The sequence below is a fragment of the Balaenoptera borealis genome, assembly GCF_965194805.1.
Source record: "Balaenoptera borealis genome assembly, chromosome: 19".
In the NCBI taxonomy this organism is placed as follows: Eukaryota; Metazoa; Chordata; class Mammalia; order Artiodactyla; family Balaenopteridae; genus Balaenoptera; species Balaenoptera borealis.
The window spans coordinates 32519091-32539788 of NC_138878.1; the positions used below are offsets into that span (position 1 = coordinate 32519091).

The 20698-nt window shown below is 37.4% G+C and overlaps 1 protein-coding gene across 10 annotated transcripts in view; it reads right to left on the reverse strand.

Moving 5' to 3' along the window:
• CYLD (CYLD lysine 63 deubiquitinase) overlaps window positions 1-18148 on the reverse strand; it is a 59162-nt gene extending 41014 nt beyond the window's left edge. For 4 of the 10 annotated variants that reach the window (XM_082366636.1, XM_082366635.1, XM_082366630.1 and 1 more), the window contains exons 1-5: window positions 17996-18122; window positions 17382-17459; window positions 11108-11758; window positions 9643-9945; window positions 7370-7475 (exon numbers count right to left, since the gene is read on the reverse strand). In XM_082366636.1, coding sequence (XP_082222762.1) covers window positions 7370-7475; window positions 9643-9945; window positions 11108-11611 — 913 coding nt within the window. In that variant the 5' untranslated portion in view covers window positions 11612-11758; window positions 17382-17459; window positions 17996-18122. Of the gene's footprint in view, window positions 1-7369; window positions 7476-9642; window positions 9946-11107; window positions 11759-17381; window positions 17460-17995 lie in introns of all 10 variants that reach the window. The other 6 variants (XM_082366632.1, XM_082366633.1, XM_082366639.1 and 3 more) reach the window with 6 other exon arrangements.
• Between the last annotated feature and the right edge of the window lie 2550 nt (window positions 18149-20698).

The following is a 20698-nucleotide window of genomic DNA, read 5'->3' on the forward strand; positions in this document are numbered from 1 at the left end:
AGTCATCTGAGATACTACTTCACACCCACTAGGATGGCTAGAATCAGAAAGTCAAATAACAACAAAAAGATGAAGAAATCAGAATTCTCATACACCGCTGTAAAATGCGAAATGGTGAAGCCACTTTGGAAAACAGTCTGGCAGTTCCATAAATGATTAAACATGAGCTACCATATGACCCAGCAATTCCATTCCTAGATATATACCCAGGAGAAATGAAAGCATACATCCACACAAAAACCTGTACACGAATATTTGTAGCAGCATTATACATTATAGCCAAAAGATGGAGGGAACCCAAGTGTCATCAACAGATGAATGGATAAACAAAATGTGGTATATTACTACAATGGAATATTATTCAGGCATAAAAAAGAATGAAGTACTGATATATGCTACAACACGGATGAACCTTGAAAACATTATGCTAAGTGAAAGAAGTCAGTCACAAAAGAGCACAGATTATATTATTCTATTGATATGAAATGTCTACAACAGGCAAACATACAGAGACAGAAAGTAGACTGATGGTTGCTTAGGACTGAGGAGGATGAAGGGATAATGGAGTTATAGCTAAAAGGTACAGGGTTCCTTTTTGAGTTGATGAAAATGTTCTCCAATTGATTGTTGTGATAACTATACGTATCTGTAAATACACTACAATACACTGAATTGTATGGCTTAAACTAGTGAATTATATGGTATGTGAATTAGATCTCAATACAACTGTTTTTATAAGTAGACTATATTTCTACTTATCACCAAAAAACTATTAGAAAATATGTTTTACTTTATAATGTATCAGAATACATGCAAGAAATGGAGAAAATTATAAAATTTTACTAAAAAGAGATTAAACAAATGAATGGCTATACATTGTTCATGTATTAGAAGTTTCAATATAATAGAAATGTCAATTTTCCTCAAATTATTCCACAGCTTAACTGCAATTCCAATCAAAATCCCAACGGAACTCTCATAGTATTTGATAAGCTGACTGTTAAATTTACAGTGAAGAGTCAAAGGCCAATCACAGCCAAGACACTCATTAAGAAAAAGAACAAGCTCAGGGTTTATTGTTTTGCTCTTCTGATGTCAATTAAAACACCTGGTTATTAATTTTAATAAATCTGTTTAGTTATTAAAAAAAAAAAAGAACAAGAAGGGAAATGTACTCTTACAGCTGTAAGACTTCTTCTAAAGCTATGATGATAAACGCCTAGAGGTCTTAATGTAGAAAAAGAGTAGACCACAGAAAGAGATCCATATATACCTATGTTAAAACTTGATTTATACCCAGCAAGCATGGTAGAGAAAATTGGGTATATGTACCTCATATCCTACACAAAATAAAATCTAGGTGTATTATACACTTAAATGTGAAAAGCAAAACTATTAAACTTTTAGAAGACAATATAGAATAACAGGAAAACTCAGAAGAGCAATGAGACAGGACTAGGGCTCTTATTAAAACATATTATAATGAATCATTAAAAACAATGTGGTGCTGAAGCATGAACAGACAGAATAGAAAGTCCAGAAATAACTGAAGTATATGTGGGAGTTTAGTATCATGAAAGTGGCATCTCAAAGGAGGAAGAAAAAGATGAACTTTTCAATAAATGGTGTTGGGACAAGTGGGTAACTATCTGGGCAGGGGGTGGAAACTAAATTAGATCCATATTTCACATCATACACCATATAAAATAAAAATGGATCAAAGATATAAATGTAAAAAATAAAACCACAAGAGTACTAGAAGAAAACATGGGGAAATTCCTTTATAACCTTGGAATGACAAAATCCAGATGCCTCTAACAAATTTGATAAATTCAGCTATGTAAAAATTTTAAATCCTGCGTGACAAAAATCACCTAAAGCAAAGTCAAAAGACATTAAACTAAGTGAAATAAGTTATATACAAAGGACAAATATTGTATGGATTCCACTTACATGAGGTATCTAGAATAGGCAAACTTATAAAGACAGAAAGTAGAGAACAGAAGTTACCAGGGGCTGAGGGAAGAGAGAAATGGGGAGCTATTTCTAAATAGGTGTAGAGTTTCTGTTTGAGATTATGAAAAAGGTCTGGAAACGGCAGTGATGGCTGCACATCATTGTAAATATACTTAATGCCACTGACTGTACACTTAAAAATGGTTAAAATGGTAAATCTTATTATATATATTTTATCACAATGTTTAAAAATGAGGAAAATCAGATAAGCAAACAATTAAAAACACTAATGACAAATGAGGGTTGGGGACAAATGAGACAGGAACATTTGCACCTCATATCTCAAAAGAGTTTACAACCCTAATACATAAAGAAGAAATTGGTAAGAAAAAAAATGATAATCCAATTTTTTAAAATAGACAGTAAATATGTATAAACAGTCCACAGAAAGAGAAATACAAATTTCTCTTAACCATACGAAAGGATGCTCAACCACATTCATCACAGACATGCAAATTAAAACTATACTGAAATATATCCTTCACCTATCAGATTGGAAAAAAAATTTATGACAAGGCTATAAAAAATCCCCCTCATGGAACCCACCTATGCTGTTGGTGAGAATGTAAACTGTTGCAGCCACTATGGAAAACAGTGTGGAGGTTCCTTAAAAAACTAAAAATAGAGGGACTTCCCTGGCAGTGCAGTGGATAAGTCTCCACACTCCCAATGCAGGGGGCCCGGGTTCAATCCCTGGTCAGGGAACTAGATCCCACATGCATGCCGCAACTAAGAGTTCACATGCCACAACTAAGGAGCCCTCATGCCGCAACTAAGGAGCCCTCATGCTGCCTCCCGCAACTAAGACCCGGTGCAACCAAATAAATAAATAAATATTTTTTAAAAAAACTAAAAATAGCGCTACCATATGATCCAGCAATCCCACTCCTAAGCATATATCTGAAGAAAACTCTAATTCAAAAAGATACATGCACCCCAATATTCACAGCAGCACTATTTACAATAGCCAAGACATGGAAGCAACCTAAATGTCCATCGACAGATGAAAGGATAAAGAAGATATGGTATATGTATACAATGGAATATTACTCAGCCATAAAAAAGAATGAAATAATGCCATTTGCAGCAACATGGATGGACCTAGAGATTATCATACTAAGTGAAGTAAGTCAGACAAAGACAAATATATGATATCACTTATTTGTGGAATCTAAAAAATGATACAAATGAATTTATTTGCAAAACAGAAACAGACTCACAGTCATAGAAAACAAACTTATGGTTACCAAAGGGGAAAGGGGGTGGGGAAGGGGTAAATTAGGAGTTTGGGATTAGCAGAAACAAACTACTACATAAAATAGATAGACAACAAGGTCCTACTGTATAGCACACAGAACTATATTCAGTATCCTGTAATAAACCATAATGGAAAAGAATTTGAGTGTGTGTACACACACACAAACACACACACACACGCATATATATATATATATATATATATATGTAAAACTGAATCACCTTGCTGTACACCAGAAACACAACATTGTAAATCAACTATACTTCAATAAAAAAATAAAGAACAAAATAAAAAAAATAAATAAATCACCCTCACACTGTGCTGGTAGAAATATAAAGTGTTATATCCACTACTGAAAGCAGTTTAGCAGTATCTAGAACAATACAAATCCATGCAGCTTTTCACCAAACAATCCCACTTCTGGGAATTTATCCTATAGATAAGCTAAGCACATGTGGAAAATATATATGTACAAAGCTATGCAGCATTGTTTGTAATAGTAAAAAATTAGAAACAATCCAAATATCCATCAACAAGAATCAATACATTATGGAACCACAATACAATGGAAAAATAAACACTGTAAATAATGAGAAGAACCTCTCTATTCAGATACACAAAGAGCTCCAAGATATAGAGTGAAGAGAATAAAGCACCGTTCAGAACAGCGTAAATACTATGCTTCATGCCTAAAAAGGGAAAAAGACTATGTATTTATATTGTATAAAGAAACTCTGGAAAGATATACAAGAAACTAAAAAAAATAGTTACTAGTGGGAGGCAAGGAGTGGAGTGAGGGGGCAACTGGAGCAGAGGGGATAAGAATGGAAACAAGATACCCTCCTATACTGTTTCATTATTTTGATTTGAGCTATGTGAATGCATTTCTTATTAAAAATTATTTTAGTAACTTGATAGTTACTAAACTCAAGGGTATTTGTATTGGTCAAAACTCAAATGATACAATGTATATTTCATTACATGTACGTCTTTTATCTCAAAAGGAAAAAAAACCCTAAATACTTATCTCTAGTTAATTATATGTGCTCTGAAGTATTTAGGGGGAAGTGTACTGATGTCTGTAACTTATTTTGAAATGCATTAAAAAAAAAGGTGGACCAGTGCATGGATAGAGGGATGGGTAAATAGATGATAAAGCAAGTACAAAAATATTAATTGTAGACTCTAGGTCGTAGGAATAGAGATGTTCAGTATAAAATTCTTTCAACTTTTCCATATGTTTGAAATTTCATAATAAAATGTTGAAAAAATATTTATTAAAAGTTTAAAATAGAGAACTCATAAATCAATAAATAGACAAACAAATCAACAGAAAACTGAGCAAAGACACAAACAGGTATTTAATAGAAGACACAAATGTTCCATAAACATATGAAAAGTTATTCAACCCTACTTGTAATCAGGGAACTACAAATTAAAACCACCTTGAGATACCATTTCCCAAAGGCATCAGATTGGCAAAAATATTAATCAGTACCAAGTGTTGAAGAGGATACGGAAATATGCAAAACCCAAACAGCCATTAACATTAGAATGGGTTATTAAATCATGAAGTATTCACACAATGAAATATACTATGAAGCAGTGAGGGTGAACAGACTACTAATACCATCATCTACAGGAAAGACTCTCAAAATACACTTTAAGTAAATGATGCAAGCATTAAAGAATACAATCACTGTGACTCTGTTTATACTAAGTTTAAAAACAGACTAAACTAAACAATATAATATATACCACCCCAATATACCACCTCAATCCAAGCCACCATCCTCTATCTCTCATATGGATAATTGCAACAGTCCTCCTCCTGATTTCCCCGTTTCTGCCTTCTAACACACAGCCAAAGCGATCATTTTAAAATGTAAGTTAGGGTTAAGTTGTCCTTCACTCAAAACCCACCTGAGCTCCCCATCTCCCTCAGAGTAAAGCCAAGAATCCATACACCAGCCCACTTGGCCCTGCCTGGTCCAGCTCCACTACCTCTCCTATCACTCTCCCTCGTTCAAGCCACAATGAACCCCTTGCCATTCCTCAAGCTGGCCAAGCCCTCAAATCTCCATGTCAAGAGCTCAAATGTCACCACATTAGAGAGGCTCACTGGGACTACCCTATATAAAGTAGAAAAATCCCACCCCTCACAACCCAGCACTCCCCTTCCACCTTGCCTTGTCATTCTCCATGCAATCACCATCTAATTGACCATATGTCTTATTTATTGTCTGTCTTCACTCACTAGAATAAAACCTCCATGTGGGAAGACCTTTTACCTGTTCTGCTTCCTACTATATCCTCAACACCTAAAAGAAGCCTAAGTAATGCTTTAATAATATTTGATGAATGAACAACCTTTTACAAAACTGCTTTTTAAACAATAAGCATTTATTGTAACATTAAAAAGTATTTTGATTTATAAGATCACAAATTGTGTTTTTCCATAAGCAGTCATGAAAAGGTAAATTAAATATTACCAGATAAAATGTCAAGCACATGTATGCTTCCCACTGAATGTAAACCATTTGTTTCCAAAGGGAAGCAAAGAAATAGCTAAGAATCCAATGTGTAAGAAATTAAAAACTGATTTTAAAGAAGTCAAGGAAAACAAAGTATGTCAGAGTTTTACAAAGCAAAATCGAAATAAAGCTATCATTTGAATCCCATACCTCCAACTAAATAAATGTATTCTTGCTGTAAGACTAAAAGCTAACATAGAAAGCATTTCCTAACTCAGCAAAACAAGCATTTATTACTTGCCAAGCCAACAGGGAAACAGGAAGGACAAAGAGGGCAGGCTAGAAGGCATCTCAAGGATCACTTAGTATTAGCTCCTTCATTTTTACAAAAAAAGAAACTGAGGACCTGAAATGACCTTTTGAGTTTTGGGGAACTCAAAAGTGTTATGTGTCAAAATCAACAATAATGAAATAACACTGGAAGCAAAAAAACCATTTTGTTCAGTTGTGATCCTTGCTATAGTAAAATTCAGCTTTTAAAGAATTAAAGACAAAATACATCTCCATGGAAACAATATTCCCAAGTATACATGTCAGGCTGAGAATCATGTTCTTCTATGCAGGGCTTCATATCCTAAGTACACACAGGATGTGGGGTGAGGAGGTACTGACAGGGCAGAGCTTTATAATCAGACAAGTCTGGATTGGAATTCTGGCTCTACCAGAATCAACCAGGATCTTACTTGATCCTTGTCAGTCTTATCTCTATCTAAGCCCCAGTTTTTCATCAGCAAAATGGGGATAATTAAGACCTACCTTATAAGTTTGTCAAGAATGTAGAAACTAATTAAGAATTAATGTCCAATCTAATTAAGAGATTCATAATTTGTGGCTACTGAATGCAGACCTTCAATGCTCAATAAGAATCACCACCTCTGATTGTCTCTGTTAGTTCCATGACTACCAATAGACTAGCTTATAATTGGAATTCTACTAAGAGCAGGGAGAAGGTGATGTTGATGCTGCTATCAATAGGAATTTACCAATTAGTTGACAGCAGCCATTAGGTGCTACTTGTTTGGGGTAAAATAAAAGGTTGCTTAAGATTATTTTTAAGATGTAAAAGTTGAGTGATCTGTTTCTGACTACAGAGTCATGAAGCCTGATCAATTACGCCATTCTCAAAACTGGAAGGGATATCGTAGGGCATCCAGCAAGAATCCTCTCCACAGTATATTAGATTATATTAAATGACCAACTTCTGCTTAAAGGCTTCTAGTTTAAACCAGGCTCTCACTCGAACAGGTAGCAGTTTATTACATTTTCTGACCCTTGTAATTATCAGAAAGGGTTTTTTTTTCACCCACTTAGAAGGGACACGTAATGAAAAAGTGAACAATAATGAATAAATGCTACCCCACACTCACATACTTTTAGAAATGCAAATCTTTAAATATTGTTTTTATTTGGGGGTAAGGAAGGATAGTCTATGTAATAACAATTCCATAATATAAAAGTCAAGTTCCAAAAATGCATCTTGAAGCTTATATTTACATCCTCATAACGAAATATGTCTTAGAAGCTCTGCCTTCATAATATTTAAAACACAAAGAAAACATACCTGGGATGATATCATTGATATGCAAGAGAATTGTACTTTCAACACTTGCAAAACTACAAAGCTGTACTCCATCAAATCTTCCATCCCAGTTGCCAATAGGATTATCCTAGAAATTAAATAATAGAATAAACTTTAAAACCCTCCTCAACAAAACGTAAATATGAAAGTCTGTATTTTCCATAAAAGGATCCTCCAACAAATGAGATCCAAGAACAATCAAGCCATAGTAAACACATGGATGAGCAAGGGATCAAAAGCATTTGTCATATTTCACTGGACAATACTTATCTATACAATAACAATCCATCTACATAGGTAGATGTATTAATCATACACTGTTTCAGCCAGAAATCTGCCCCTAATTAACCCTAGCTTGCTCTAGTCACTTCACATTCCCTGAGCACTTAAATATTCGATTTGAATTCCTGTGTGCCTTTCTGTAGACAGAAAGTCTATTTTTTTAATTGTTCTTTTGTCATTTTATGGGTATGCAAGAATCCCCTCCAAAATGGAGATCTTTATATTAATTATAAAAATGTACTCCACGAACAGCATTCTACAAGTGCTGTGCACGGAGCCAGATTAAGAGACGGCCCAGTCAGACAACTGCCCTGAGCACCAATATGGACAGCATGCGAAATGTCATCAGAAATAGGAGATGAACACTATTGCATTTGCCAGAACTTTCCTTTCAAGGAGTGCACTAGAGGGGTTTGGAATGAATGCTTGCACAAGCCAACTGGAAGACAGACAGAGGCAGGGGGAGAAGCTGGCGGTGCAATCACTAGGCAGCCTGCCCCAAGTAAACAAGATGCTCCCTAGACTGCCATCTAAGGGGCGACAGGCCTAAATGGCTTTTACCAAGTTCAAGGTCCAAAGGACCTAAATCAAGAGGAAACTAACCCCAATGACCAGTGGCCCTCTTTCTCCAACCTTCCCTCCACTCAGCCCACAATCTCTTCTCTAAACAAGTTCTGAATATTTAAAGAATAATGGTTTAAAGATGTGCTTTATTTCTAGCTATCCCGAGGGACCCACATGTTCTACGCTGGCTCTAACTTCTCACACGGTAAATGTTCAGTAAGTGTTTGTCTAAACAACATAGTAACGTTTGTCTAACTAATCGGTATCAAATAGAATTTCCTAGAATTTCCAAGCACAGCGTAAGAGAAACTTACGCTAGAACATTCATATCCTACTAAAAAGTGTACCTGAATTGATAAAAATAATCACTAAAAACACCGTGAGTACAAGTCTATTACATCCTCTCCCAACTCTTTCTAGTATTTAATAATTCCGCATGATTTTCCTTCATTATACCTAACAAATTCTTGTCCGAATTTTCAATCTATGAGAAAAATGTTCTCAAGACTTTTTCTTCTCCTTCTCTTAATCCCACAGGTATCGTCCAATTTGCCATATTGGGATGTAACCATTATTAACAAATATGACTGTAAGGTAACATTAAAAATAAGTGACACAAACAAAAGGACAAATACTGTATGATTCCACTTAATGAAGCACCTAGAATGAGCAAATTCACAGAGACAGAATTCTGGTTACCAGCAGAATACTGGCTGAAAGGAGTGAGTAATAGGGAGTTACTGTTTAATAGGTACAGAGTTTCAGTTTGGGCTGGAGATGAATAGGGGTGATGGGTGCACAAAAAATGTGAATGTACTCAATGTCACTTTAAGGTGGTTAAATTGGTAAATTTTATGTCACATATATTTTACCACAGGAAAAAAAAAACCTCTTTTGAGTGAATTACATCCTAAGAAGACACTCTAATTGTCTTTTCCTCTAAAGCAATGTGCCTTTCCTCTATTCAGGTATTGATATTTTCCAGGAATGACTTTTACACACTACTCATTAAAATCAGATCAGCCAATTAAATTCAGTAAAATATTACAAAAAGAGAAACACAGATTACAGAAAAAAAAAACCCTTTTCAAAATAAAGAAAAATAAGACATCATGCAATATATTTCAGTGGGGTTTTTTTCTGTTTATTGGTCAGCTATTATAGAGCGAATTTAAAGACTGAAAACATTATTCCAGTTTATTCAAACAGGAAAAATGAGTAAGTGTAAATCTATAGCTAGACTCCTGTCCCCTATCAATGTTCCTTTACCAAAGACAAATTAGAAAGTGTTCTTTAAATTACTACAAATTAGTCCATTTTAGATATTCAAAGTGTTTAATTTGTACCTAAATTGGTCATAAAACTAATAGATATATTCACAAAGATAACATAATTCAAAAGTTTCTTACCATGTCCACACCTACAAAATATCCTAAGCTTTCTTTGCCTGGCAAAACATCACAGAATATAACTGTTCCAGATTCTATAGTCTCTCCAAGCTTCAAAGAAACTCTGGAGTTTATTTCCAGAGGGGGAAGTTCAACTTGCATTGTGTCCACTGGACCTGCATAATCACTTTCCAATCCAGTGTCATCATCTTCTATGAGTTCTAGCTTGTCCAATGCAACAAATACTCCACAATCTTCATCACACTGAAAAAGCTGTTTCCCTTGATATATCCCATCAGTGAAACCTTGGCCACGACCTTCTTCCTAGTTTTTAAATGAGAGAAAAAAAAAATGATTGACTGATAGAGAAAGATGATCCCTAAGGAAAAAGATCCACTCTGGGGACTTCAGAGAAATCACTGAACAAATTCTAAATGACATATATAAGAAATATAATTATTAGAAGTTGATATTGAATTTAGGGTGTTTAAAAAATAAGGAAGAAACTGTATCTGATGTTGAAATAAAATTACTTGATAATTTCAAATCATAACTCTACTGTGAGAGAGCTTGGGCTAGATTCTACATTGTGATTTTAACAAAAATTTTGTCATAAAAAGAAAAGTTTCCTTTAATATGACAGTAATGCTAGCTCCATTTATTGAGCGCTTACTGTGTGCCAGCCACTGTGCTAAATCCTGAATCTATATATCACAAAAACACTGCAAGTTGTGTATTAATATTACTATTTTACAGATGAGGAAGCAGATTTAGAGAAGTGGCTTGCTTAAATAACCTGGTAACCCAGCTAGTAAATGGCAGAGCTAGGATTCAAATCTCCAATTGTTTTACAATTGCTGCTTTAAAAAATTAAATCAAAAAGCAAATAAGGCATGAAATTCTATTTGCAAGAATGTCAAAATATAACTGACATTTAACTTCTTGAGAATTAATATTAATTTTGGAAACATTATCACAGAGTGCTTGGTTCTCTTCTCAGTAGAAACAAATTCCAAGATGATTTTCACGTATATTACCAGGGACAACTAAAAGCAAGTCGAAACTGCTGCAACTTATATAACCAAAATTCACTACTTAATAGTACACTTTAAGAAAAACTGAGAAACCTACAGATGATAATATCACAGGATAATTAACAATTTTAAGTAATGAATTCGTTTACAATTGATAGAGTTCATTTTTAACATTCAATGTTAAAATTTCTAAGATACGAAAGTCTTCAATAATTACATCATCTACTTGCATTTCCTACTATAGTAGGTAGTTTTTAAAAGTTTTCAATGCAGCATCTTCACATTATCTCAATTTACCATTAGAAAGTAAATCCTAAAGATTATGAATATTAAAAATTACAGAAGATTTCGGGGAAAATTTATTTTGTATTTAAAAGGGGAAAAAACACGAGTGCACACACAGACACAGACACACATACACACAGCCCACTAAAATGGCTTATCAAACTTACCAGTAATTCTACTCCAAAGAATATTCCCGATACTGTCCTCTCTGCTAATAAGGGTCCTCTGAAGCGTACAACTCCAGGAAATTTTTCTTCCCCAGATCTCAGCTGGACTTTCACAGGGCAGCCCACATCTATTTGGAGGCCTTTACTTAGTCTGTTTCTGTTTTTAAACAGGCTGAACCTCTCTTCACAATTGGTAATTGCCAAAAGTAACTCTGTGAATTTTTCATTTATTTCTACAACATCCTTTTCATCAACAAACAGAACTGCATGTGGTTGCTCTAAAATTTTTAATCCAATCTGATTTTTCTTGCCTTTTGTAGAAGGAATCCTTGAATGCCCCACAGAACGGTCTTGGATATACTGTCCTATACTCCCCTTTGGTACTTTAAGGAGTTTTTGTGTTTGTTTGTCTGTAACACTGCATTCTTGAAGAAGCAAATAAAAAATCCGCTCTTCCCAGTAGGGTGAAGTAACTTTTTCTTGGCTCCATAAGCCCGAACTCATTGTGATATCAACTCCAAAACATTAACTCAAAAAAAGGGAACTACTAAGTGTGTAGTAAAACCGCAAAAGATAAATTCACTGGCAGTCCCAAAGCACGTTTTTAGCAATTTGGTGTCCATGCTGTAAAAAGACAGCAAATCAAAACGCCTGGAGGACAAGCAAAAAGAAACTTTACACTTCACTCTACGTGAACTAAAATTAAGGTCAAAGACTTTTTAAATTCTTCATTGGACTAGTAAAAAACACACACTAATGACATACTTCCAAAAATATCTTAAAAGGTTAAAAGATATACTATATTACTTGTTTCTACTGTAATCTTGCATATTTAATTAAGGAGATTCAACTGTAAATTACCTCCAAAGACAATACAATAATGTTTGTTTCCAAGGCACTGAAATTTATGAATTCAAGTTCCAGTAAAAGATAACCTTATATACATATTCTGACATTTTCAAACTTTCAAAAGTAGAAGTTTTAATAGATCCTGCCTAACTTAAATGGATAAGCTGTTATATTTGGGCAACACACACAAATCAAAAAGGCTATTTTTATATATATATATATCTGTACAGGTAGTTTAAGTAAAAAGTTACTCATCACAATTATTATATTGAACATTTTTATCAATAAAAATACCATAAATCACATTCTGAAACTTCAACCACAATTCATTTATCTGTGTACCATAGTTCGATAATGGAACATTTTATCTAACTCAGTTTCATTTCCTTAATCTTGTACATTTTGTCCTCAGGCAAATGTTAATAGTATTAATCATAGCTATCATTTAATTTCTCTCAATTATAAATATCAGATATTGTAAATCTGCTTATATTAAAGATAACTTAAAAATCAATTTTGTAGCCATCAAAACTTGGACTACATAAGGAAGAAATATAACTGCAGTACAGCATCAAATATAAAATGTTTTTATACCACAAGTTTAACTATGTATACTAGAAAGGAATACATGAAAGATTATTTCTGTTTCAGTTTCAATTTTTCATTAAAAATTTTTACAAGAATACTAATCTTTTGCAATTAAAATAGCCTTCTCAACCCTACTTGAATCACTGGTTTAAAACTACACAATTTCATCAATTCAAGTAAAGACTTTAATTCATTATGTTAATTAATTATCTTACTGAAAACAACAGTTCTTAGGTATTCTCTGTCACATGCATGTGGCTATTTGGTTTCTGAATACGGTATTTATTCCATCCTTCTCTGAGGTAGCCATATCCATTTCCATTATTCTGGGTAATAGCAGCAGATGATAGCACTATCATATTTATCTATTTTATTCTTGGAATTAAAAAATAAATACTCCTAAAACTTAAGAGCCAAATTTTAAGTTTAACCATTTAACTTAATGATTAAATGTGTAATCTGGCAAATCTACACACGGAATAACATTTCTTTTAGAACGCACTGGTAGATAGTGAGGTTCTCTATAATGGTAAAGTTTTTAAAAGTCTGTCCCTCTACAAGCCAGAATGAGACATGAAGATTACCCAAGACAGGGTAAAGGGCTTGGCACCTCCTCAAGTCAACATTATCGAAATATATGCACAACAAATATATGCACAATATTTAGTGAGGGCAGGCAGCATAAAGTGATTCTCTCTTTTTTTTTCTTTTTTTATAATGTGTTTGTCTTAATTCCACTTGAGGGCACTGTCTCTTCAGCAGGAATAGGATCAATTTATGTTTGCTACTTATATAAGACACCTGTGGAAACCCCGTATAAACAAAACCCCTTAGGAAGGCGACCCAAACCGTAATTTGGCTCTATTCCTTAAAAGTCCTCAAATGAAGTATTTGTTATTGCTGACTAAAATTCTTTTTAAATGTCAGCATTTTTCAACAAGGAAATAGCCTCATTTTTATCTTGATCACTGAATTATCAACATGAATATAAACTATTATGTGTGACCCTCAATATGCAAGGGTGTTCGTTACTTTGTTATGAGGCTTTACATCATGCTTTCTGAGTTCTTCATCTGCCTTCTGTAGATTTACAGTCTATGGTTTTCCCCTGCCATCAGCCATTTTCTGTGGTTTCCTGCAACATGAATTTGACTTCTTTTACAGCCTTGCTGCTTTCCAACTTATTGCTTCTAATCAGTTCTGAGAAGCCAGGTGACAAAATATGGTTGTGTGTTTAAAAAAAAACAAACAAAACAATAACAGAAAGAGGAATGCATAAATTCTGAACGGGTCTTTTAGGAGTGAAGTGCGTAGGCTTTATTGCACAGACATTATTTCGGTTGTTCCCTCAAGGATGAGACGGTCAAAAAGCAACTCCTAAAAAAGTGAAGTTGTTTTGTTCTCTTTATAATATATTTAAATATTTTTGGCCAAAAATTGTTTTTAAAGTATGGCAATTCTATTTTGAAAAGAAATCTTTTAAGTTCCTACAAATTATATCTTCAAATATTAAAATTAAGAAATTCCTTGAATCTTAATTAGTATATGCCAACGACTTCTGCTCTATTGATGCTCTAGCTTAACAATCCATGTCATGATTTAAAATAAAAACCACCAGTGCTAATGGAATATTACCAAGACAAAACTAAATCACTATATGGAAGGCATTAGGACACCCTACTTTAAATGAATTTGATTACAAGATTGTTTTTTTGCAAATCATTTAAGAGACAGTCCACAGTAAAATATAACTACTTTGGTTTATTAAAAGGTTGAGGGCGATTTAATAATAGTTAATAAGAACTCTATTTTAAAGTTAACTACACAAGGAGTAGTAACTTTTTTCTGACTTGCATTAGCACAAGTCAGAGTGAGCTTAACTCATTAACAGGATGGGTCATGTTAGACAACTAGAATAGCCAAAACAAAAGTTATAAAATATTTAAAAAGCATTATCCAAAAAGTAAAAAGGATGTGGTTTTTCCTCTTTGAAAAAGAATACATGAATAAAGAATAGGTTTGGAATTATCATATTAAAAATTGATTCTCCTCATCGCAACTGACAGAGAAAGTTGAACAGGGAACTTTATGGCTCTATTACAGGTATATAAGACAAATTTAATGATCATTAATATCTCAACTTACTGGCATTACAGCAGAATATGCTAATACAGACTTTCCTCCCTGTAGAAATGAATATGATGCCCACATTCTTCTTTCACTGGGATATGCACAACACTTAAATTAAGTCTTAAAGAACCCCAAGCAGTAAAAACTGACTCAAGACCACATGGGAAAGACTTAAATCACATTGTCAGTGAGTTCTTTATCAATCAAGGTTTGTTAGTTTAGTATTTTTATGGACTCAGCACAGTGTTAGACACTGAAAAATACAGAAGATTTAAGACTGATGGCTGCCATCATTTGTGTTCTTTTATTACTTTCCAGGTCTAATTGTTTAAAAATTGCCTCTAACAATATACTGTACTTCACTTTGAGTGTAAATGTATCCAAACGATTCATCTAAAATACCATCGTACTTACTTCAGGCCGAAAAACTGAGTAATTATGAATATCCTGATAAATACTATAAGTACTGAATGAAGATTATCAAAGAGTTGGAATACAATAATATTTTTAACCCTAAAATCATACTGAACAGGAGTTTCTTTTGACAACATTTCGGATGAGGTTCAGGGTCACATAGATTTGAAAATATATCTGGTTATCTAAGCTTGTTGATGGTCTGGATTCTGAGTAAAAGAGAATTTAATTGTACTACAATAAAGCCATTAAACCAAGATGAGGGTGGGAAGGCACAAATATCAGTTTCCTATCAAATGCAATGAAAAGATGATTGAGAAATAAGTTTCATATGAAAATATTAAAGGTCCAAATTAGTTCTAAAAGATAATATATAGTACAGATGAAGAGCATTAGCTACATAAAAGAGACAATGGTTAACTTATCTAGAAGAAACAATGTCATTTTGATTCTCAAGTTATCAGGTTATTGTTCAAAGAACTTCACTAAAGAACACAAAAACAGATGCAATTCAGTAACATTTTGCATCTCCTGAGATATCCTGACTTGTTCTAAGAACCACAGGGGGCTATGTATATCAGAATAAACATTACAACACTAAAAAATTGCCCATAATTATAAATGGCAAACAGGTAGGGAGGTCAGTGTGCATACCCAAAAAAAAAAGATACACAGGACTTTTTCCAAATGCTTCTAGATGGCTAGAATAATTACCATCTTAAGAAAGAATATTTCCCATTCAAAGAACAAGGTTGTATATTCCCAAACAGCAGAGATTCCAGAAAAGAGACCAGAAAAGAGTCCGTTTTCCTCATAGATTAATTTGTGACCCAAGTACACACATATTCAGTCCCTAAACAAGTGGGTTTTATGAGGTTTAGAAGAAAGTCTGGCTCCCACATCCGCATATGCACGTCCTCCGAAGAACCTGAAACACTCCTGTCTCACTGGAGTTAAACCTGGCCACTGCACTTCCAAACTGTGAATTCCCTAAGTCCTTCATCTTTATATTTCCACTGCCCATACAAGAGCCTGACAGTATGTTAAACAATCAGTACGTAAGAAATGAATGAATGACTTGGTTAACTCAGGTGATAACAGTGAAAGCCAAACTTCCATTTCCTCATCCTAATCGTTTAAGTGATTAAAAGCTTCTTTTAGGTTAAAAGAAGAAAAAGAGAAAAGACTCAGGAGTTGAGAGTATTTAATGGTTTTTACCTAATTCCCTAAATAAATGCTAATTCAAATTCTCTGGCTCAATGAAGGAATGGTCAGTCTTTATACAACTTCATCGTTACACACATAAGAGGAAACAAATAAGGAATATTTCACAATTACGAAAAGTTGTTCTGAGGTTCATTTGAAACTGGGTTCCCAGATCCTCACACCATGTCTGATGCCTATAAATTCTGCGCAACCAATGAAAATACCTTGACAATTTTAAGATCACAGTGTGAAAATCAGGAACAAAATACTAAAAGTTTGATGAATAGGATAATTTACTCCTGTCTTTCTTCCTGTGTTAAAGACTTCCTTGAACAAAATCACAGTTTAGGCATGCCAGATCACAAGAAATCATTCCTACTGCATGTCTGTTGTTTTATATAACAAGTGCCCTGGTCTTACCAGCTCTTCACTAAAGTTACCCTCCAAAGGAAGGCTTCTTCGAAAGAGTACTGTAAAATTTTGTAGCAGAACATTAGAGAATATTCTAGGTGTTATCAACATTCACAGTACATGAACTTCAACAAGAATTTCCAGCAAATCATTTTCACCTAATATTGTGCTAGTTCAAATCCACCCACTACTCAGTAGGGAATTAGCAAGCTAAATTCTTAGACCATTCAATCTACTTGGGGCGTGAGGGGGTGTGCAGAAAACCAACGCTTGAATGAACACCCTCTCTCAAGGCCTGGATTTTTCTCCTGGAGCCAATGACTGCAAAAGGAACAATCTTATTAAGATCCCTATTAGCCCGAAATCAAAAGCAAGGCAGGGAATGCTCCTTAACTAAGCTAAGCTAAGCATACAACTTTCCAGGGAACCTGGGGAGAGGAAGGGGGCAGGCATGATGGGGACTGAAAAGCTTGGTGGCTGGAAGGTGACAACCATCCTAAAACATGCAAATGCCATAGGGTGGAATAGAAAAGATGCCAAGTAAATGAATAACTGGGCAGCTGAGCCGGCTGAAAACCAAACTCAGGAACACCATCTTCCGTCAAGACTTCACGATTTCCCCAGAGATCTTTAATATGACAATAAAGAAAAAAAAAAGAAAGAAAAGAATGAATACCTTGCTTCAATAGAGCGCACCTTTCAACTAAAGAACTCCGGGTTGTGTAAAACCATCCTCACCCTGGAAAGGGAGAAACTGAAAGAAAAACACAACACGCCATTAACGAGGCCAGAACCCCGACTGCTCTTCCTGGACGGGAGCCACAAACACTCCAAAACCCAAGGCACCGATGTGAGATATTACAGCCCAGGGCTCTCGATGCCAACCCGGGCTGTCGGGAGCCAGCCAGCGGCCCGTGCCTCAGTTTCCCCATCTGTAAATGGGGGGCCCAAGGGGCAGACGGTTTCCTGCGCTGCTCCCACCCCCAAGTCCTCTCTTCTCCCGGGGTCCTGGCGGTGGCAACCACGCTCCCACGACTTGGGAGCCCTCTCAGGAAGGCCGGGGGGGCGGGGGTGTCGGTGGGGAAGCCCCGGGGAGTGGGGACGTCCAGGCTGACGTCAGCGGGCTCAGCACCCCGCGGGCCCGGCCGGCTAAGGGCCGGGGCAAGTAACGGGCCGGCGCCGAGGCCCGACGGCCGCCGCGGCAGCTCGAGGCGCCGAGGCCGGGGAGGGGCGCCCGAGGGACCGGGCCGCCAGTCGCTCGCCCGCTCGGCCGCCAGCTCATTCACTCACCTCGGGCGGCGGGACGTCACCCCTTCCCCAGTCCCGCTAGCCCGCGTACCGGGCCGGCCCCGGCGCCCCACACCCACCGCCCTACTATTTACCTCCAACGCGCGAGCCCCAGTGCAGCCGAACCTGCTACCTGGGCCCGCCCCCACCTGCCCCGCCTCCGAACCGCCCAGGGAAGGAGGGAGGGAGAGGGGTGGGCGGGGGCAACCGCGACGCTAACCAGTCGCAGCCCGAGCTGCGTTCCTAACCACGCTCTGATTGGGCCGCCCTGTGACAGACCTTCTTCCAATGGCTGCCGGCCCGGAGCGGGCTGAAGGGACTTTCCGCTCTGTCAAGCTCGGTCGAGCCAAAGGGAGAGCGGAGGGGAGGGGAGGAGAACAGGAGATATGGGGGGCGGGGAGCTCTGGCTGATTGGACGAAAGATTGCGGGTGCCACGGCACCATTGGCTAACAACAGAGCCGGGGCGGGGCGCTGTGCTTCTCCCGGCTCCACCCGGGTCTTCGCTTTTGGCTTAGCTGTCAAAACTCCTGTAGACTGAGAGTTCGGAGCTGGGGTGGGGAGCAGCCTAAACGCAAGCTAGGAATAGGATTTCAGGATTCCACGAAAAAGCAAAGCTTTAGAATAAGACCTAAGTTTGAATCCTTTGCGCTTTCAATTAGTAGCCGCGTGACATGGGGAACTCAATCACTCTGAGCCTCAATTTCCCCATCTGTAAAATGGAGATAATCGGATCGCCCGTGTTACAGAATTGTTGTGAAAAATCGTGTGTAAAGTCCTGACACACAGCAAGAGCTCAGTAATGTTAAGTCTTTTCCTCTTCCTCAGATTCTGTGTGGGACCCCTGCTGTTTCTGAACCTCCGTTGCCACCTATCCCAGTTTGGAGGGAGGTCTCCCTAGGGTGATGGAGAAAGGATTTCCACACAAGTCCTCCCACAGCTCTGCACCCCTGGCCACCAGCCAGGACTTGGGGTGTAGTTAAGGATCTTTCTTTCAATTAGAAGGGAGATTTCTGATTCCCAAAAGTGCTCACAATATTTAAGGAAGTGCTTTTTATAATCAGTCCCAGAGCCTTGCAGCATGCCTTGCTGCACCGGATACTCCTGTTAATTAATTCCTTCTCCTTTGACATTTTAAGTACCAATTATAGGAGAAGGTGATTAATACTGAGGAAGGAAGACGTGGTGTGTGTGTGTGTGTGTGTTTAACCGTGAGAGGGAAAATTTCCTCAGTGGAAAGTGACATTTCTGAAAATCTGGAGAATTTAAACCAATGAGTCCATAAAATAAGTCACAGGAGTGATTACTAACATTACTGGTAAACAGGCCACCCATCTCCTTTGCCATAAGAGCCCAGAATGAAATGAACATCTTTTGAAAACCTCAATCCCTTCTTGTCCCTCCTTAGTCCATCCTTAGCCATCTTCATGATCACACTGCAGGAGAAAGCAATAAAATGGGACTCAACAGGCCTAACTCTAAGTGTGGCCTTAGGCAACACTGTTCCCTTCTAGATCTAGATTCTCCAAAAAAAGTCAATAGGACTCCGAAGTCACAGTCTGGCTGAAAAATTCAGCCTGAGGACTGTTTTTGCTTGACCCATACAGTGAGGAGGAGGAAGTGGGGTAAGGGAGAAAGATTTTGAATCCTTTTAGACAGGGCAAGCACTCTCCCTTTCTCCAGTTTGCCACACTCCTCACCATTCCCTATTTTATCCTGCTGGAACTCTTCTCTCATTTACATTATCTGCTGGCTCCTGAAGGCATTTGAATTTGCCACCCCTGGCATAGAACCTCCTCGTGTCCTTTCTGATGATGGCATTTGGTGCTGCTGAGCCCTAGGCTTCAGGAGGGCTTTCTTCCCTACCAGCGGTGGTCAGCCCTCCTGTCACAGGTTCCCTGAATCAGACAGTGTCAGGGCCCAAATTCATCCAACAGATATTCTTCCAAGCCAGACGGGATAAACAGGGCTTACCTCAATTACCATCTCCTATCAATTGGTAATGACCGCCTAGAACACTGTGTTGAAAACAATTCCAAAGCTGTATTCAGGCTCACAGGGAAGAGAGATGCCTGCCAGGGGATGAAATGGGAAACGGTGTCATGGTGCTTTTATTTGCAGTCCTTAGTAAGCTAGCCTTTCATTTTACAGATGGGAGATTAAGGTCCAGAGAGGGAAAACAGCTTGTCAACAGTCACCCAGGAGATGAGCTGGGACCCTGATTCTCCTAATTGCAAGCCAGGGCTCTTTCTACCTCTGTTTAAACGGATTCTCCAACTGAAATGCCCATCCTCTCTGCCTTCCAAATCCTCCTTCATTTAAGGCTCAGCCAGAGTCCACCCACTTCCCGGGGTCTTTGCCGATGGCTCCAGGCCCCACTGATCCCCTCTGTCTACCCACCACCCCACAGCCCCTTCCACTCAGCCTGGCCCTGGCTTCACACGACCGGTGGTTCTGTTACTGCATGAGCAGCAGGAAACACGGCAGCGTATGAGAGAGATGCCACCCTCGTCCTTTGGCAAGGAAGGCAGACCTTAAACGAATAATTACACCATCACTTAACTGGGGAGGTTAGAGGGAGCCTCAGAAGGACAGAACTGCTCTGAGCACACATCAAAGTAGCTGGGTGCCCAGGGAAGGCCTATTTGAGGAAGTCATCTTTAAAATGAGGTAGGAAAGTTGACTGTCAGCCGGGGTGAGGGGAGCAC